Below are 19,482 nucleotides of genomic sequence, written 5' to 3'. Positions count from 1 at the left end.
CTTTTTTTTGTGTGTCTGACCCACTCCCCAAAACCTCATTAACTGAATATCAGAAACCAAACTGATGAATGACAGTTCATAAACGCAAGTGAGCTGCTCAGGAGAACTAATCAATAAATGTACATCAACTGTCTGTGCAAAACAAAACACTTAGAACTGACACTGATAAGTTACAGTATTTTGAATCTTCCTCTAAAGTTGGACTGTTTTTCATGAATGGCCATAGCTCCACAGCAAGGTGTGAATTTATTCCTGGCAAATAGTGCCTTCCATGGATTTTGAATAGCTACACTGTTACATAATCGTGTTTCCCTCTCAGGGGCAGCATCATATCTATACAATAAATCATGCAGCAGTAATGAATCAGCTACACAACCCTGGTTACTTGGCTCAAATGTGAAGCATATTCCAATCAATCACTGTATCTGGCAAGAACAGTATGTATTTCTCTGATGCACTAGACTATATTATTGCAAAGCGGGCAAAAGCACGACACACTTAACCCCGCGGCCTACAGGTGCAAGTGATTATCTGATTGTCATAGTTACAGCGGTGCAGACAACCAGCTTTCCCAGGTAAATACATTTTCTTCAAAGGTCTAATGAAAACACTCAAAATATTCTGTTTGCTTTTTCTTTTTTAAACCCTCATGGCTGCAGAGTTGTAAGGTCAGACTTCGATGAATGAGGAGGAGTTTGTTATGCCCCAGTGTCCCTGAAGCAAATGTTTATTGTCGCTTTTAATGCGACACACGGGCTAAAGTTGTATAACTTTATATGTGTAACCTATTAAATGTACATACTGATGGCATGCTTTTGGCTAACACATTGCCTTCTGCAATAAAACTAGTTATTTGGCAGTTTATTGTGGTATGGCTTTTTAATAGCATACTTTTAATTTGCAGTAATTATGATAATAAATTTATTTTATTTTCTCTGAGCAGCTTTTGTGCAACAGCAAAAGTTCAATCAGTCATGCGCGACTACTACCGCTAAGCATTTATATACCTTCACAGTTGTGTTACTCTGATATACACAAACTTACCCATGTTATTTGTATTCGCGGTGATTTTTTTTCCCCTATAAAACGTCCAACAAAGGAAAAAGGGGGATGGAGCTTATTCGGGAGACAGAAGGGTATGTAAACTGGCTTTTATCTGGCTTAAGGCTCAAGTACCTTCGCTTTTATACAGGTTCTTTGTTGTAAGTCTCTTCCTTCCAGATGTCAAGAGACAGCACTATTTGCGCCGAGGAGGAAGCGTGTAGCCTGTAAAGCGGCACTGCGGCATCGCCGTATCACTGCGCCCCGGTCCCTCTTCTCCGGGATCCTGAAGCTCGGATCTGGGGAGAGGAGGAGGAGATACCCTATGGTTTCCCTTTGCGGGATTTATTTTGTCAGCTTCAAACCTTCTTGTGCTTTATCTTTTTTTGTAGTGACCGAAGGCCTGCAACTTGTCCGGACGGTCCCTCCCCACTCGCAAGGGTTTGCATTTCTTGGTTTTGCATGGCGTGTCTTGGAGCAAAAAGAAAGCAAAAAAGAGAGAGAGCCTTGCTTTTGTTGTGTGTCTTATAGTGGAAAATGAAGCTTGGAGAGCCGGAGTAGGAGGCAGTGCCAGTCCGCTGCTGCTGTTGTGGGCTGGACTGGATTACAGCGCCTGAGATCTTCTCTGACAGCACAGGCAGACAAAAAAGGGACTGTGAGCGAAGACAAGGGAAAGAGTCTTATACTGAGCTAGAAAAGCCAGGGCGAGTGCTAGAACACATTTCTTTTAAAATCAGCGATGTTTATGGAGCAATGTTTGCAGTGTGTATCTGTCATTAGAGGAGTGCTGGGACGGGGCATCAGGTTAAAGGCATAGGTAACCTGGAAGAAACGTTTAGGATTGTGATAGTAGAGGTGGCTCTGCCTTCTTGGGGTGTTGGAAGGCACAACATCTGCATGGAAAGAATATTTGTGAATGGATGCTGCACACTTAAATGTTGGCACTCTGTCTTCTTGGATGTGTCTTTGTTATATATTCATTTGATCATAAGCCATGTCATTTTGCAGATGGTTATAATTTTACATGTGTGAAACATTTGTCACTTTGCATTATGTAGCATCACATTTTAGGCACTGCATGTATGCTTCCCAATCCAAATGACTACCTCATGTGACAACCTGTGTCCAAGGAGACAATGTAAAGTTGGAGATGACGGTTGACTGTGACAGGTTGGTTTGGTTTGTGTGGTGGTGCAGAAAAGGTGTGATAGCTCAGTGTCTGAAATGTCTGTCAGGATTTTAGGTATGAATATTTGGAGAAAACCTTTAGAAAATGCTTGCAGTTTGTTCATTTAGTTTTCCTCCACACAGAATAGCATTTTGTGATGTAATGGAGGAGAATTGATATTCTGGACACATAGAGAAGCCATATGTTTTTTAGACACAATGCCAGTGACTTTCAGTGGCTTAAGGCCCAGACTGTAGGCTAAGCTTTGAGAATGAGCCAGAATAAGACTGCAAGTTGTTGAATGTTGCATCCTGATATCATAAAGCAGCCACAGGCCTTCATATGTCAGACACTGAAGGTATGAAATGACCTGCTAAACCTAAGTGCAGGATGGCATTGACATATGTCTGTTTCTTAACCTTAAATCCCCAAGGGATGTCCCTGTTCAATCAGACTTGCTAGCATCTATGAAAGAGAGAAATATGGTTGTTTTTTAGGTGTGGAATATGTCATTGAGATGTTAGGTCCAATGTGATATTGTGAATGAAAACAGTGGTTAATTGAGAGGGCTTGTCACAATGAATTTGTTCATCTGGGCTGAAGTGAATGCTTATTGAAGCATGTCAACAAGTCAGACCTGATTTATTCAACAAGAGCTTTGAAATGACTGCTCTCATAGTCAACAGATTACCTACTGTATGTGGTCAGCTTAAGAGTTCTTTTAAATTATTATGCCTTAAGTTTGATGGTTAGATTTTATGCAGTACATAATTAGTAAAACATAGTGATATGTACACTGGTGAAATATTCCTTGGTAGAAGTTTATGGCAATTAATACAATTAGCAAACAAGAGTAGCAAATTGTACTGACAGCTTGCTGGTAATACTGATTTAATTAATACTGTATTTCAGGCATCAGATTAATTCTTGCTCTGTGACCAGTGTACTGGATATTACTGATACTGTCACACTTTCATATGTCATGTATGTGTTTATTTAAAACTAGCACTGACCATGCCAAATTAGTCTCAAGACACTAAGTAGCAAAGTAAAATACTACCACATAATAAATTAGTTTGCTGATAAGTTAGTTAATAAACATAATATAGTTTACAAGTTTAAGAATCACTAGTAAACGAGCTGACACATAATCATCTCATCTCAGGACTTAATGACCTGTCAGTAAACCTTAAATATATATATATATATATATGGTGTGCGTATGTAGGCAGCAGGTTTTGAAAAATGGCTCACTGACTAATTGCATAGTTGAACTTGCTGAATGAACGTGTTGCAAATGTGTGCCCTCTCTCTCTCTCTCCCTCTCTCTGTCTTTATCTTGCAGGAGAGAGCCTTTGAGGACCTTGGGTGAGAGGAGTAGGTTTCTGGAGAAGAAAGATGTGGTGTCACCTGCTCAACTTACCATGGCGGGACATGTTCACTGAGCAGACATTTGCTTTAACTTGAAAAGCTTTCCCTTTGGCAGCATTGACATCTTGGCGATAACGTGTTTAATAGATCATTTTACACCTCTGTCGTAGGATTTGATGGACTGCCTTTGGGTTTCTTTACTTGGAACGTAGCTGGGTTCAGAGACTCAATGCAATTTTGCATTTTCTTTAAAGGGCTTCATCTGTTGGATATTACATGGTTACCCTGGATTAAATACATTAATAACATTTGCTTGGATATTGTGGAGACCCTCCTTGAGTGGTTTTTCACACAATTGGAGGTCAAGCAGTTCCAGTGTTTGGCCATTGAAGAGTTTGATTCTCTGTAGGAGGATCTTTTATCTGGATGTTTCCTATGAAGGACATGGATGGCCCCCGATCTAGTGGCCTTCGAAAGAAGAGGAAGTCAAGGTCAGAAAGGGATCGGGAAAGGAGATCAAATGGGATAAGGAACAACCATGTTAAGGGTTCCATCTTTCGCTTCTCCTCTGACTCTGAGAGGGAGGGTGATAGAGAGCCCTCCTCATCTCGCCCTCGACCCCCCAGACGAAAGCGAAAGGAGTCTACTTCTGCTGAAGAGGACATCATCGATGGATTCTCCATCACAGGGTTTATGACCCTGGAGGCTCTGGAGGTAAGTGCTGAGCCACAGATAGATATAGCCGTTCAACTCTTTCCAGCCTTGTGTGTGTGTGCATGCGTGCTGAGCTTTTGCATGGCAGTCTCACTGAAAGTCCTTAACTCTATGTAAAGATGTTTATTATTGTGTGGAGCTCAGTGCCTGTCTGACTGGGCCGGCTTGACATTTTGGCTCCTGTTTGCATATTTGGCTGTTGGGTGAGCTGGAGTTCAACAGATGTAGCTTTAAATGTAGCGCTGCAGCCAGAGATTACCATCTGTGTCACTGAGAGCCTGTTGTTGTTATGTGTGCTGCCTTGGATTTGTTTTCACAAGAGTTTTCCAGCAAAGCCTTACACAAGATGAGGGATGTTTAGCTATGGTTGTACTGGCTGTTGTGCCTTTGTGTGTTTTAGAGTAAAAAGCAATTTGAACCATGTTACATCAGTTTATTCAGAGGGAATAATTTATTGTGCACTGGTTATCCATTTTCATTGGAATACAAACCAGGCACAGACTACCTTATATATAACTCATTATAGTTCTGAATTATGACCCAAACAAGCAAGCTGTCTATAATGATAACTTACCAGGGGCTGGCAAATTAAAGGAAAAGCATCTCAGTAAGGTGCTGGGTCACCTTAAGCCCCAGAGAATATGGTGGGTTTTGGAACCAGTGTTTCATCATTATTCAGCATCAGCATTATTTTCCCCTATTTATTTGTTCAGGTCTTTTCTGATCAAATGAGTGGTCTGTGTCAGTTTTCACTATAGTTCAGTTCGCTGGAAACATGTTGTCCACAGCTATTTTATCACATATTTCAGCATAACCTTTATACTTACATATTTTGCAACAGAGTTTGTCTGTAATCTTGTTTCAGGATTATAGGAAAATAGTTTGTCTTCACAACATCAGCCTGGGGGTACCTTGGGATAACACAGTCTGACTTGTGCTTCCTAATATATACAGTGTGATACTAACCTCTACTCTACTAGTGTAACTCCACTGCAGAATAACACTTGTTAGTCAGATCAGCACTTTTTTTTACAGCTCAAGAGGATCTTGCTGTCATCTGCTTTACTTATAATTTATTTATAATGGCTCTATTCACCAAATCAAAGGCTTTTCTCTGTGCATCCTCTTTCTCCTTGTTTTGTTTGACCTTCTCTGTTTGCTCTATTGATGTGTTCTGCATCGGTGTGTTAAAGCACCATTCACCATTTGAGGGTGTAGTTAGAGGAAACTCGGAAATCAATATGGGAGATTTTAAAGTAGCTCTTGATTTTGTAATTTCTATGTACATACAGTAAATAAGTACGGTGGTGCCTTGACGTTATGGTTTTTATTGTTGAACTCTGTTTGCCTTTTCACAAACTTTTAGCATTACACATTCTTAATCATATTGTAATCTCTGCAGTTTAAACCTGATTGACTCATACAAGTGAAGATGTACCCTTTACTTGGATCGTCACAATCACTCATTTTTAGCCATAATTTCAGAGCTCCTAATTCAACTAATACAATCATAATAATAATAAATACATTCATGATGTATTATTAGGGCTGGGCAGTATCAAAAACTGTCCCAAAAATATCCCCACAATAGCAATGAAACAGATGAGTAATTTACAATAATTATATCTATTCTGCATTTGGGTCAACCTCTGCCCAGTCATCCTGTTGTGTTTTAGTAACAGGGCTACCTTGTTGTGCAAAACAAGGAAGAAAAAAAAAAACATGATATTGGAAATTTGAAGACATGCAACGATGAGGAGAGTCAGATGTCCACATAAGACAAGTAAATTGAGGTGAGGCGAGTTCACATAACATTGGTGATTTGGAAATGGTTCTAATATCTAATGTCTAATATCTACAAAAAGTTGTAAATTCATTAAAATTTACACCGTTTGTATATGAGTAGAATAATTTTGAGTTATTAGTCTACACAACAGTCTTTTAGCCTTTTATTGCATTCAGTGGAGTGAAAATCAGAAGGCACACCACAGAATGGTTTACTGAGTAATAAAATCGCACAGTTCAAGTAAAGCAAGAGAGTATTGAATTGCAGTACTTCATACAGTTGTTGGATAGCTTTAAATACAGTGGCTTGTTGCACTGTGTCACAGATGTAATGGCATTGTTAATAATAGGAGCTGTGTAGTGACTCACATTTCTGTACATAAAACCAGTAAAAGTGAGATCACAAAGCTTCTTCCACCATGTTTCTGACCTGATATGGTACATGCTGTCTCATGCTGCCTTGATCTTGCTTTTAGATTTGGAGTTAAATAGGATCCTAAAATCTAAAGAGTCAGGCTTGTGATTGAATGGCTCAGTGGTTCTGACATTCATCAGACTTAGAAACGTGAACATGTGATGAGAATGAGACTCTACAACAGTGGCTATGCCTGAAGCACTCCTTAGCGAGTCATTTGACTCCCCATTTACTTTCATTATAGCTGTTCACAGGCCGGTGATCGAAGACATATTTTACACTCTGATGTGACTGTATTAAGATTATGACTGAGGTTGAATCAGAGAGATTATTAAACAGATAAAAATCTGTAGAAAATGCCAGGTTAAATAAAGGTTAAATGCTCCCAGCAGGAGTATTTGAAACACTGTCTTGTTGTTTGTTCCCCTCTAATGACTCAGAATGTTGAATTTATTGAATAATGTTTTAACGGATTGCTAAACCTGGGCTCAGGGGTGGACCGAAAACTATATTTGGGCTGTATTTCCAGATGTATTACCAACGATCGTCAGATAAATTTGAATGAAGTCCAACAAACTATATATCATTTGAAAGCAGAACGTCTCACGATTCAAATGGTATAAAGCAATTTAGGATTGAATTATCACAGCGACCACAGTTTCTTAATATTTAACAAGAGTACAAATGTGGGAAAAACACCACTTCGTATCTTTGCTGGTGTGTACAAATACACACGTACTGAAACAGCATATCAAGTGTTGCATATTTATTCGTTAGCATCCAGGGAACATAGTGCATCCATGTTTTAGTCCAAAAGACATATTATCCCTGAGTAAATCCATAAAACCATCGTCCTCATGAAAAGTTTTAATCTGGTTCGTTTTACAGTTGATTTCGCCGTTTATTCAATACAGCATAGACATAGCAAGCTTCTGTGAGCCCACAATCAAACTTGTTCGTTACGTTTTACACCGTAAGTAAGTACAAAAACCAATGGGAGTCACGACTCAGAGCAAAACCCATTCAGGGGGAGAGAACAACTTCTAATGACAGCAAAATCAGCCAGTCGCATTGTTTGTCAGTGATGACTGATGTATGTTGTAGACAATGAAAAGCCCTTTCCAACGATGTGTCATACTGAACGCGGGCAAAGGGGAGGGGGGATTTAAATGGCCCGCAGCCTTACTTTCTTACAAGTGGCTCTTTTTCTGTCTGGCTGAAGCTAAATTCTCATTAGGTCAGATTCCTGAAGGTACAGTATATGTTGGTGCTCTCCACCTGTCATGACAGTGCAGGAGCAACACTGCTGAAGCCTGCTTTGTACTTGTACACCGATATCAGTTTTGCATTTCTCTTTTGCAGTCTCGGAGATGAAGTGTCCATGATGGGGCTCTTGAGATATTAAAGTTGCTTTTGGTCGATGTTGTATGACATGTTGTTGTCTTTATCACTGGGCTGTTTGAAAAGATGAGATAAACAATAACACCGAAGGGGAATTTTGGGATTGCTTCATGCACAATATGCTTCTTCAAATCTATATTTTCTGTTTTGATAAACACTCAAAATTATTACTGATGTCTTGTCTTAATAAACCTTTTGTAACAAATATGAAATCTCTAACATTTAGACCCTTGCCCAGTTTGTGGCAGTTTGGCTCGACTTCATGTTTTTACCTGTAACACAGTTTTAATGTCCTCATTGTCTTTGATATGAGAATAGGGTTAATGTGAAAAGAGGCCATAAAACAACAGGAGTGAATTATGTTAGTCACAATGGTAAGTTAACAGCTAAAAAGATAAAGTTAAATAGGCTGTTGCCCTTAATTTCCTTGTCAAACTCTGATGGTGAGAAAAAGCTCACAAAATAAATCACACTCCTTTGACTTGGCATATGTTACCTATCACATTTGCTAATTGCAAACCTGTCCCTCTTTGAATTATTTACTGCATGTCTGTCGGTGGGGTGCTTTGCCAAGTTGGCTCCCTTGGTTTGCATAGGTTTGAAACCTCTTTTACAGAAGGACTTTGCAGTGTCCATGTGCTTGCCCTGACTGTCAGCTAAAGTACATGAGAAAAATAATGCCATATTCCACTTGTCTGCTTTGTTTATATGACACAGATGGTTGGGAAGAGCACTTGTAATTGCAGCTATGCCTCTTGTTTTTTACAGTGAAAGTTGCCTGCAGCTTACAGAGAGAAATGTGAGAATAAAACACAGTTGACACGCCCACTGTGCATGGAGTGGAAGTGGAGCGCTGCACGCATGCACACACACGCCCACAGTGCTACCCACTGTCACACAGCAATGCCACACATTCAAGTACTGACACTTAGAAACTGAGGTATAGCACTGTTTTTATAAACAGTGTATTACTATATCTTTACAGTATCGGTATACCATGTAACCTATGAGAGAACATCACATCATGAGATTTCCACACAGTCAGATAATTTAAGTTATTTAAGTTTATAGTCCTGTTATAAAATCCTCCTGACAGCACTGTCAGCTGAACGCTGTAGATGTTAGCAGGGGAGTTTGTACTGCCATATAGTTTAGATGTTGTTTTACCAAATTCATGGATAGTCCCAGTGATCAGCAGTTACAAGCTGTGCTGTGCTGCCACATTATTGCTCCTGTGTTGTTCTGTGTACAATAGCACACCTTAAAGTGTAGTGATTTAACCAAGAAAATGTAAGCCAACTTATCAAATTTAAAGGTGTAAAAAATACATAAAGGCTGGTCTCTTCTTGTCACTGTAGCATCAAGTACAAGAACTCAAGGTATAACTCTAGGCATTTTGAACTTCCTATATTGAGTGTGGACTATGAAATTTCATGCCCTGAAATTGTATCTGGATGCACTGTGTCCTGGGGTACTTTTAAAGTACCGATACAGGGCAGAGTGTTATTTATTATTAGTTTATTAGTACAGTATTTCAGTGCTAAGGCACATAAACTTCTGTACCTAAAAGATCGCTAACCACTTGTTCACTATTGTTTCCCTTCATTAATTTTGATGTCTAAGAATTTGAGCATTCACATGAGCATGAAATTACAAAGATGTATGGAGGAGTGGTGAGTTATTGCATTGAGATCAAAGTAGACAGCGGCAGCTGTCCTTTTGAAAGAACTGATTTGGAGACAGATTTCTATTCAGAGAAGCCTGCAAAGCAACCTGTAGCATATCATATCATAGCACTTTTCTTCCCCTCTAAAAAAAAGGAAGGTGTTTCACCTTTTTCATCTCAACCCTTTAAAACCTATCATAGAACAAGTCCGCCAGAGGAAATCGTTACATTTTTGCAGGCTGTATTGCCATTTTTTTGTAGCATATTAATTTGCAATGCATCAATGCAACCCTTATATCCCAAATTTTAATAATATGTATCTAAAAAGTCCATACTAACTAAACAAATAGCTAAAAAGTGGAATAAATCACAAAGAAAATGAAAATTGTTTTTCTTTACACATATTTTCTAGGCATATATATATCTAGGCACATATAATACAGAAATGTCATAGCTGTATCCCTCAAAATTGTAAATGCAAAAAAGTTGTACAAAGTCATTTCACGCCACAGAAATTTTATTTCGAGTGTGAGAGAAGTGTTTACTGCAGAAAAACTACAGTTCCCGGGAAGAGACGGCACTTCCTGTTGTCACGGGTAGTGACCACATGATAGTTCATGCTCACAAAGTGATCACGTGTATTCCAATGTGCTGTGACAAGACCACTGTCTCTTATAGTGTGCGCTTTTTACTGGATTTTTGCAAACCCGTTACTTGGAATAAACAGCGCTCTGGGATATTGAATGTGTGATTATATAAGTGTAACTCCTCCGGTTTTATATGCTAAAAGAATTATTGCTCTATCTTATTTGGTTGCAATTCAACAGGCATTTAAAAATTAATATGCAAATGGGTGCACGGGGGCTCCTGTCGTTTATTAAAGGTTTCCCCAAACTCAGCATGCACCAATAGACCGGATTTGGTTTGAAAATGTTGCTTTAGTTAACTACTGCTCTGGTTTTATATCTTTGTACATCTCCCCACTTTACACACACACACATTCATCTCCTGGAGACTTGCAATAACCTAAACCATAACCACTACCTGGCTTACCCTAACCTTAACCTTAATCTAACCATAACCTTGCTCTAACTTTAAGCCATCTCTTTAAAATTCAGTGATTTACATAGTGTGAACCTGTTTTTTTTGTCACCACAAGAAAGCCAATCCCCACATGTCACTGTGGAAATAGGTTTCAGTCCCCACAGTGTAGCAAAACATGATCCACACATACAGGGATTTGGTTCTATACACTGTGAGGACATCACATTGCCTTATATTCACTTCCTGGAAACTTATTTTCACCAACCCTAAACCTCACCCTAACCTTAACCTAAATCTAACCTCATCCTAACCTTAATCCACATCTTCGCCTCAAAATTCTGGGAGTCCCCACGTTACTGTGTAAACAGGTTCTAGTCTCCAAGATGTAGGGAAAACATGTATACACCCACACACATACAGATAACATACAGGCCATATTAGGCTTCTGTCCAATTGTATCCTTTGCCTTTCCAACCCTCCTGTCATTGTGGTTTCACGTTGAAAGGCAAGACTGACTCATGTTTTTAAGCTTAACAGCAGCTCATCTTCCTGCTCAGCAGGTTAATAGTGGTCTATTACATGATTGACTGCCCATGCTAATGCAGTGAACAGCACAAAACAGGTACTGTGTAAATTAGTACATTTGCAGTGTCTGTTTGTTCTATGCAGATTTTGCATTTAAATGTCTAGAAAGACTTCTTAATTTATAATGCCCCGCAGAGCTCCTGCCGGTTGTGTTGTTCCTCTACATAATTTTGCTCTCTAAGTTAATGTGTTACACACCATAAAAACAGAAGACAACATATTCAGCTAATGCACAAACAGTGTACAGAATAGCACTGGGCACATAACTGCTTAACACCACATACAGTATGGGTGAGACTGGGAGAGCAGCTTGCTATTGGGACAGGCAGTGGTTTATTACTTAGTAAAAATTTATATAAAGAAAGAAATTATCACTTTAATTCATGATCATGATGTTTTTTTTTTTTATTTCTGAATAAGTGTATTTGAGATTGCAAGGCGAATTTTTTCAGATTTTTTTTCTTTTTGAAAGATTAGATACAATGCTTGACAGTTTATTAAGACAAATATGGGAACCGTTTCTCTAACATTGATTGACAGTAGTCATAAGATGATTGTTTCAATTAGCTGTGAAGTTAATGACAATGGCTAATCTTCCCTAAATGTTGTATGTGAATTTGCTTCTATCTATTTTCTGTGATCTATTAGCTTTGTTTAGGCATGAGACATACAGTTACTAAATTAATTGTTTTCCCTGGGAAGGTTGCCTGACAAATTCCCTCCTTCTGCACACCAAAATTATATGCTGAACCAGTTTTGGCCCTTGTAATACATATTGCAACAGGTTGTGGTTGATGGCAGATTTTGCATGACTGCTGGAGGAGAAATGTTTTCATAAGAGCTGAGAACATTCTCTGCCTGTGCTCTTTGTGCCATTTACATTTTATGTCAGTTCCACAGATGCACCATTAATATTAACTGCCATTTTCTGTTCATGATTTCTGCTGTGCCTATCGGTTATTTACTTTTAGGCACTGGCTTCACGCCCTTCTGTCACACCCACACTTGCCTTAGAGATGCAACTGGGCCACAGTAGAGCATCATAGCTCATGGATAGTTGAGTCATCAGTGTGCGTGGGTAGATGGTGGAGGTGGTACGGACTGAGGAGTTCTACAAAACGGTAATAGGTTCATTGATAAGTTGTCAGACCTTCAAATAGCAAATAATGGATGGTTAATTGATGACTATTGACATTTAAAGCTGAGAACTGGAATTAAAAAAAACATCATCATCATGAATTAAAGTGATAATTTCTTTCTTTATATAAATAGGGATCCTGGGGTACTTAAGTCAAAGGCTATTCCTCTCTTAATGTATGGCCAAATGAAATTGATGAGTTGTAGTCTGGCATTTTCTTTTTTGTATAGGGGTTGTGTGATGCTGTTGACTTTCTAGCATTTCAAAAACAATTGATTTTCTTTGGCACAGCTCTGCCAAAGCCTGCCTTGAGGAGGTTACTTGTAAGCAGGCAGAGAACACATTGATTTGTACTTCATTGTTAGAAAGGGGGATAATGTGAAATCAAATGCATTGACAGCATGTTTCCAAAAGAATCTAAAAAAAAAAAAGACATTTCAAAGAATTAGGACCCAAGCATCAAGCCAGGTTTTCTTAGACCTTTGTTCCTGAGAGAATGCAGGTTGATGAACAATGAGAGAGTGTTTTTTGGTCATGGCTCTTCTTGTGCCAAGCTGCCTTGACAGATATTTCTGTCTTGTGAATAATACCACTTTTACAGCCTTTTAATTAATTTTCCAGCTTCCACACATGCATTTATTCCAGTCTCTTGGCAGTAATGGCAAATATTCATTTAGCTCCATTTTGGAAGTGTCAGAGAGTGATATATGCTGTGTATTAATGAGCCGTGACAGCCCAGTGACTGACACTTTAATGAAATAAGCTGTCATCTTTGGTGTTAAAAAAACTGTTTAGTTAATCAATGTTATTTTGGGATCTCTAATAATTCTCACTTTTGAACACTAACGTTTAGACACATATTGAATCCTGTTATCTTTCTTCTGTAGGTCTTTTGTAGCTACAGTATGTTGAGGAGATCTTTCAGTGAGACAAGAACTGCGCCAGATCCCTGTTTAAAGCCTCAATGATCACCTATCAGTGTACACTCAGTATCTTGGCTGCCTAATCGACCACTCAGGCGACTATTCTGCTGTGTGTTGTTTGTCCGGTGCTGAAGCAGGATATTTTTGCAGATTAATTTGTCGAAGTTACTTTGTCTTCATTGGATGGCCATGCTACATCCTTTACAACTCAGCTATTATGTGTTCTGCACATTTGTTACTTTCGGGCCTCAGTTGGTACATTGAAAATCCTTCAATTTTTTCAGGCACATGTATCCTAGGTTGATTGTCTGTGTAGATGAACAGGCTATGAGAAAACATATCCAAGACATGTTCTGATCACGAAGTGTTTACAGGTACATTTATGTATGTACATCAACAGGGAAAGCAGAAATGAACAATTGGATTAAATCTTATATAACCAACACACAGCTGTTAAATTTAACCCAGCTATGTTGTATCTAGGCACAAGTCATGTATGAAATGCAAAGTGCAAGGACTCTTGTGGCCAATGCAGACACCCTCATCTCACTTGTTGAGGGAGAAACTGACACCAGTGCATTCATATGAACTGAGGCAAAACAAATAGCTTGGCATCAGGGGGAATGTGCTACAAGCAGCTTAAGTGTTTTGACTTGACATGCAGGCAGAAGGAATGGGACTGTGGGATGTTGGAACTAGGTGAAGGGATGATTAGTCTTTACGCACTACTGCAAACTCTCCAAAATCATTTTACAAACATATCGTAGCTTCTCAGTTGTAGGATGTGCTGTGAATCTGTGAAGTATGTTTTTATAATACTGAGTTTCAGAACTGGTTGACTTTCAGATCCAGTTTCTGCCAGAAAGAGATGTTCTTTTTGTTAGGAAATGTATTATCCAGAACATAGTTTCTGCTCAGTTTTTGTTATACAGTGCAACATTTCTGAAAACTCTGTACCTGGACAAGATGTGATTGATCGAAACATTGCCTGCTATAATCAGTAAAAGATTGTGAGCACAGAAGTTTGAGGACTCTCCTTCACCAGTAACAGTTTTTGTATAGCCAAAGGTTGCTCAGCTACATACTTTCAGCTCAGATAAAAGAAGTCAAAAAGGCAATGTGCATTTTGTCATGCGGCATCTTGTATGACGACAAAGTAGAAAAATATGTATTTACAGGCAGTGTTTGCAAAGACTGAGCACCACTATTGCAATGAATTTGTTAAATGAGTGTAAATACCAATTTACACACAAGTCTTCCATCTGCTTATCTCTACATTAATGACCAATCTTTGGATAATGGCTCATTTTGAAAGGCTGTAGAACACTGTATAAATGGTCTTCCTGGCACTGGGTAATGTAGAACATGGCTCTGAAATGCCTTTCCTGTGTATTTTTTTAGGGGGTAGAGGGTAATCAAATTGTTATCCTGAAATAAGTGACTGACTTCACTTAGAAAAATACTTCCTTATGTGTGTCTGCCACCAGCCTGCTGAGACCAGGACATATTATTTTCCATTTTAGCTTTCTCTTTATTATTGCATATTCTAGTAATAACAGGTGTGAAAGGAAAAATGTTTGTGGAGGCTGATTGTATTATGCCATCTCTGAAGTAGATTCCTGGCCGGAGTTGCACTCTCTCATTTATGGATAATGGCTGCAGTGATGATGCGTTTGGACAGATTGTTTTGGGCACTGAGAGGAGACGTTCTTGTTGAAATGAACAGTGCATACTAATAGTTGTGCAGTTAGGAATGCGTTAGCATGTGTGTGTGTCATGCATCATGAGGACTTGTCGGACAGGGCCCTGTTGAGATTTCTACCTGCAGCTTGAAACCTTTGATCCATCCTCTCTCCTCTGATTCTTCTTTCAAACCAAGCCAACCCACCACTGTTTCCATTTCCATCTGCTTAAATTCCTGCACTCTCAGATAAACCAGAGTGCAAAACTGTAATCCACAATCACATGCTTTTTTGCAATATTTAGAAAATTGGCTTGTGTCATAGGAGCTAATAGCAAACGATCTGCTTTGCTCACAGCATATTGGTTATCCCATGGGTTGGCTACCTAACACAGAATGCAGTTACATGTTTTCCGGGTCAAATGGCATTGAAATACTAATTAAAGGCTCTGTGTCTGTGTCACAGTGTGATGTCATTCCCCCTGCCTTTGCCTGTGGAACTGACTGCTCTAGATGCACAGTAGGAGGGTTTATGTGAACTGAAACTGCTTTAGATGAGTCACTCAGGTCCATTAGATGGAGATTTTCAGTTAGCCATGTTATGTGCTCATTCAGCATCCACTGTAAAAATGGTTTTGGGACATCCAGATAATGTTTGAAGCAGATGGAAACATTTGGCTTTTGGAAGTGGCATTTGATAATTTATCCCGGGCTAGGACTATAGTCCAAATAGAACCTGTTTAATACAGCCTTGTAGTTTCTGTCTTCGCATCTTCAAAATCTGAGGGTTTTAGTCTGTTTTGTTAGAAGTAACGTTACAGCCCTGTCAGATAAATTCCTGTGAGCTATTTGAATTGTTTTATTGCCTACATTTATTTATCAATTTTAGTTAACTATTTAACATTTTAAGCATACTTTAAACTCATTGTTTGACCTCTCTGCTCACTTGCTAACTAGTTTTCACTCAGTCAACCACAGTTGCATTATGGTCACAAGTTACATCTAGCTCAATATGTGCATATTTTTCTCCCATGCACTTTTTTGTCCAGTTGACTTAAATTACAGGGATTTTCAAGCTGATGTAGACATCCTGGTAAAAGTCCTTTAACAGCCTGATTTACGTCCTCTGAAATGCATTTGCTACCATAGAGCATGATGATACAGTCTATACCAAGTTTTAATATTTACATGGCTGGAATATTGAGTTGTAGTAAGCCTGTACTCAGGAGGGAGAAGCAAGGATGATCTAATCTTGTATTTGAGAGGCATGAATCCTGTGATAAATGCTTTTCCTGGGAATTCTAGACATGGTTTGGTGAAATAGGAGAGGAAAGCTGCAAGTGCATATCCCTCTAAAGCTGTAAAGTGTGTAAAGCTGTGTGAGTGTGAAAATTGTTAATGTTGTTGGTCTGCCATTCACATTATTTTTTTGCATGTAGGATTGTTACTATTTATGTCATCGCTAAGGATGCATGGCACCAAGGTAACTAATATTGGACATAAACCACTTATGTTTGTTGCTGTGGTTATTCCTTTACCTGACGGTGGCAGCAGAAGAAAAGCGTATGTTTTGTGTGCTGTGTATATATAAGAATGATTTGATCCACCTCCAGCAGCATTTAAGCACATATTTTATTCATTTGCCAAAATTAGACAAGTTGTTGTTAGGCAACACTCTGTCCCTGTCTCATTTATATAAATTTGTATGTAAAGCCTTTAGACAATGCAGAGTGCACACTAAAGCATAGATTTTTTTTTTTTTTCCCTCTGTGCTTTGACTACCCGCCGAGTTTGAGTACACAAAAGACAATATTACAGGTGGTGGTGCTTGTGCTGACCACCTGTGATAGCTTCACACAGAATAAAATAGAACCCCTCTTACACTGCCCTCTTTAAAGCTAGCTAGCTCCCTTGATAAAGAAAGACAGAAATATATCAGGCAATTGTGCGCTTGCTTGTGTGTAACTCTGTTCAGCCGGGACAGCTAAAAGGTTAGATGGAGCTGGAGCTCTGAACTCCAAATGAAAACATCAGCTTGTGTTGTTTTCAGTAAATGCTGTTCAGCTCATGTGTCTTCTGCTGGAGAGAAAGGAGAAATGAAAGCCAGATCCCACATCACATCCATAAACAGAACATCTTAAGAAAAAAAGCCACTGTGGATAAGTGTTTGCCTAAGGAGAATTTTGCTTTTGATTTCATTACAGTAACCACAGAGTTGTTTAGTGGTGTAATCTCCCACAAAAATGTTGACCAATTTTCATTCTATTCATGGGATCCTCTACAATTTTTAATCTGACAGCTGTTTTGTTTCCTTATTAGATTCTTTAGCTCTGTGCATGTTTGTGTTACTTGAGTACAAAGTGGTATTTTCTAGGGATGTCCCCTAAAATTAGATGAGTCTACTTGCATTTTGTTTGTTGAAGCTCTGCACTTTTTATTTAATCTGTATCAGTGTACACATAGCAATTTAGAGCAGCAATGTGGCAGCTGTCACTTTTATGAATAGTGTCTTTGAGTAAACAAGAAAAAACCTGTGATTGAAATGGAGCTGGGTGATGGAAAAGGAAGGTAGGTCAATGCTAAGCTTGGCACAAGCTTGATCAGTGTGTTTTAATGACATTAAAACATGGGTCTTACAGATAAAACATGAGGCTCATTTAAGTGTGGGGCAGCTTCTCTGCAGCTGAGCTGAACTACAGTATCACAGACCGGACAGGGAAGTAAATAGTGATTTACTATTTCTCATATTTGCATGTAAGGTATGTTAAGGAAAGACATCAGTAAAATGTTGAGCAGTTATCCAAATAAAGGGAAGATATAATTAAGGGAAAAATATAAGGAAAAATATGAACCAATACACCTGATATACATGGCAAATGAATATAATGGCTTGGAGTCACTATATTCATTTGAAAAGATGATTCTCAAAATTCTTAATCACAACTGTGGTATATTTTTTGGTTTAACAATAAGTTTTTGTGCTTTGATGTTTATTCCAAGGAAATCACAGTTGTTGCTATGCAATAGGTAATACAAATCACTTTCAGTGTGTTCTGTGACTTTCTCTAGTAGTACACACCAAAGCAATTGTATTAGCTTGAACAGACTAAAGTACTAAAGTCTTTTAGTGATGGAAACACAGAAAATATGAGCCAATATGTTTTTTTTATTCTTGATAGTTTTATTTTGTACAGCCATTCTAATGCGGTTCTAATGCAATCAAATTATGCAATTCACAAGGCTTAAGAAAGTATTAGACCCCTTCAGTGTTTGTATACTCTAATTTTAAATGGATAAAACTATGATTTTTCTAACAGTGCCACAGAACATCTTTGCAGACAACTGAAGATGGCAGTTCATATAGACTTCAATCCAGTCTGGAAGAGGTTGACACGATCTGCAGGAAGAATGGGATAGACAGTTATTCTTGCAGACTAACTGTATAAGAAGAACAGAACCTGTATTTAGTGTCAAAAGTTCTTCAATAAACAACTGAATTAAACGATTTGAACATGTTTTTACATGAGAGATTTTAGTTTTTGATTTTTAAGAGATTTTCAAACATTTCTAAAAACACCCTGTGGGCAGTATGGTACTGCAGTGGTTTGCACTCACAGCTAGAAGGTTCGGGATTTGAACCATGGTCAACCAGGGACCTTTCTGTGTGCAGTTTGCATGCTCTCCCTGTGTCTGTGTTGGCTATCTCAGAGTACTCCAGCTTCCTCCCACAGTCCAAAGACATGTAGGTTAGGTTGACTGGTGATTCTAATTGGTAGGTGTGAATGTGAGTGTGAATATCTGTCTCTAGGTGTCAGCGATGTGATAGACTGAGCAGTGTGTACCTTGCTCCTTGCCTGAGTTGGCTGAGAATGGGTCCAAGAAGCCCCCCATGATACTTATACTGATAGGAATAAACAGTATAGATAATGGTTAATGAACGCTTCTACCTTGTTATTGGAGTGTAGACTGAAAGAAACACTGTTAAAATGACAGTTGTATCCTTTTTTAATCTCCATCAAACTGTGTTTAATGAAAAAAAAAACAAGGAAGAAGTGATTGCATGTACAGTAGAAACATGTTATATGAAAAGTTCTAAGTCTGCAAAACTTTGCAATCCAAAAATAGAAGACTAGCTCCGCATTTCAGACACCGTTCCACACCAACACATGGGTAAAACACATTTTAGCATGGCTAGGAATTAGAGTGATTGTTATGAATAGAATGCTCCAGGCAAAAATATTTCTATTTATGCTGAACTACTAAATAAGCTAGGGCTAATTAGTAAACATTAAAAGCGACCAATTCAGTAATGTTTCCAGACTGAAAATATTTGAAAGCGTAATACTTTTGATTTTTTTTTTTTTTTTTTTTTTAAATGAGACTTTTCCAGGACTTTATTCTGCTGTAATGCTTTAGATGCAACATTGAGTCCTGTCTAAGCCTGCGGACTCATTACAGCTAAGGTAAGTCAGGCAGAGTTGCAGGGCTATTGATAGATGATCTGTTTGACCCCTCAGGGATCTGGTGTATTGCTCACCTGAACCAGTACA

The 19,482-nt window shown here is 38.6% G+C and overlaps 1 protein-coding gene across 13 annotated transcripts in view; it reads left to right on the top strand.

Annotated features, from left to right (window-relative positions):
• Positions 1-1,379: 1,379 nt before the first annotated feature.
• The window catches only part of auts2a (activator of transcription and developmental regulator AUTS2 a), a 310,505-nt gene continuing 292,402 nt past the window's right edge, over positions 1,380-19,482 (top strand). For 12 of the 13 annotated variants that reach the window (XM_026328456.1, XM_026328455.1, XM_026328454.1 and 9 more), the window contains exons 1-2: positions 1,380-1,482; positions 3,555-4,294. In XM_026328456.1, the coding sequence (XP_026184241.1) occupies positions 4,007-4,294 (288 nt within the window). In that variant the 5' untranslated portion in view covers positions 1,380-1,482; positions 3,555-4,006. Of the gene's footprint in view, positions 1,483-3,549; positions 4,295-19,482 lie in introns of those variants that run through there. The other variant, XM_026328444.2, reaches the window with a different exon arrangement.

Source organism: Mastacembelus armatus, chromosome 14 (genome assembly GCF_900324485.2).
Source record: "Mastacembelus armatus chromosome 14, fMasArm1.2, whole genome shotgun sequence".
Lineage (NCBI taxonomy): Eukaryota > Metazoa > Chordata > Actinopteri > Synbranchiformes > Mastacembelidae > Mastacembelus > Mastacembelus armatus.
The sequence above is the reverse complement of the archived record's forward strand: the minus strand, read 5'-3'. Positions and strand labels throughout refer to the sequence as shown.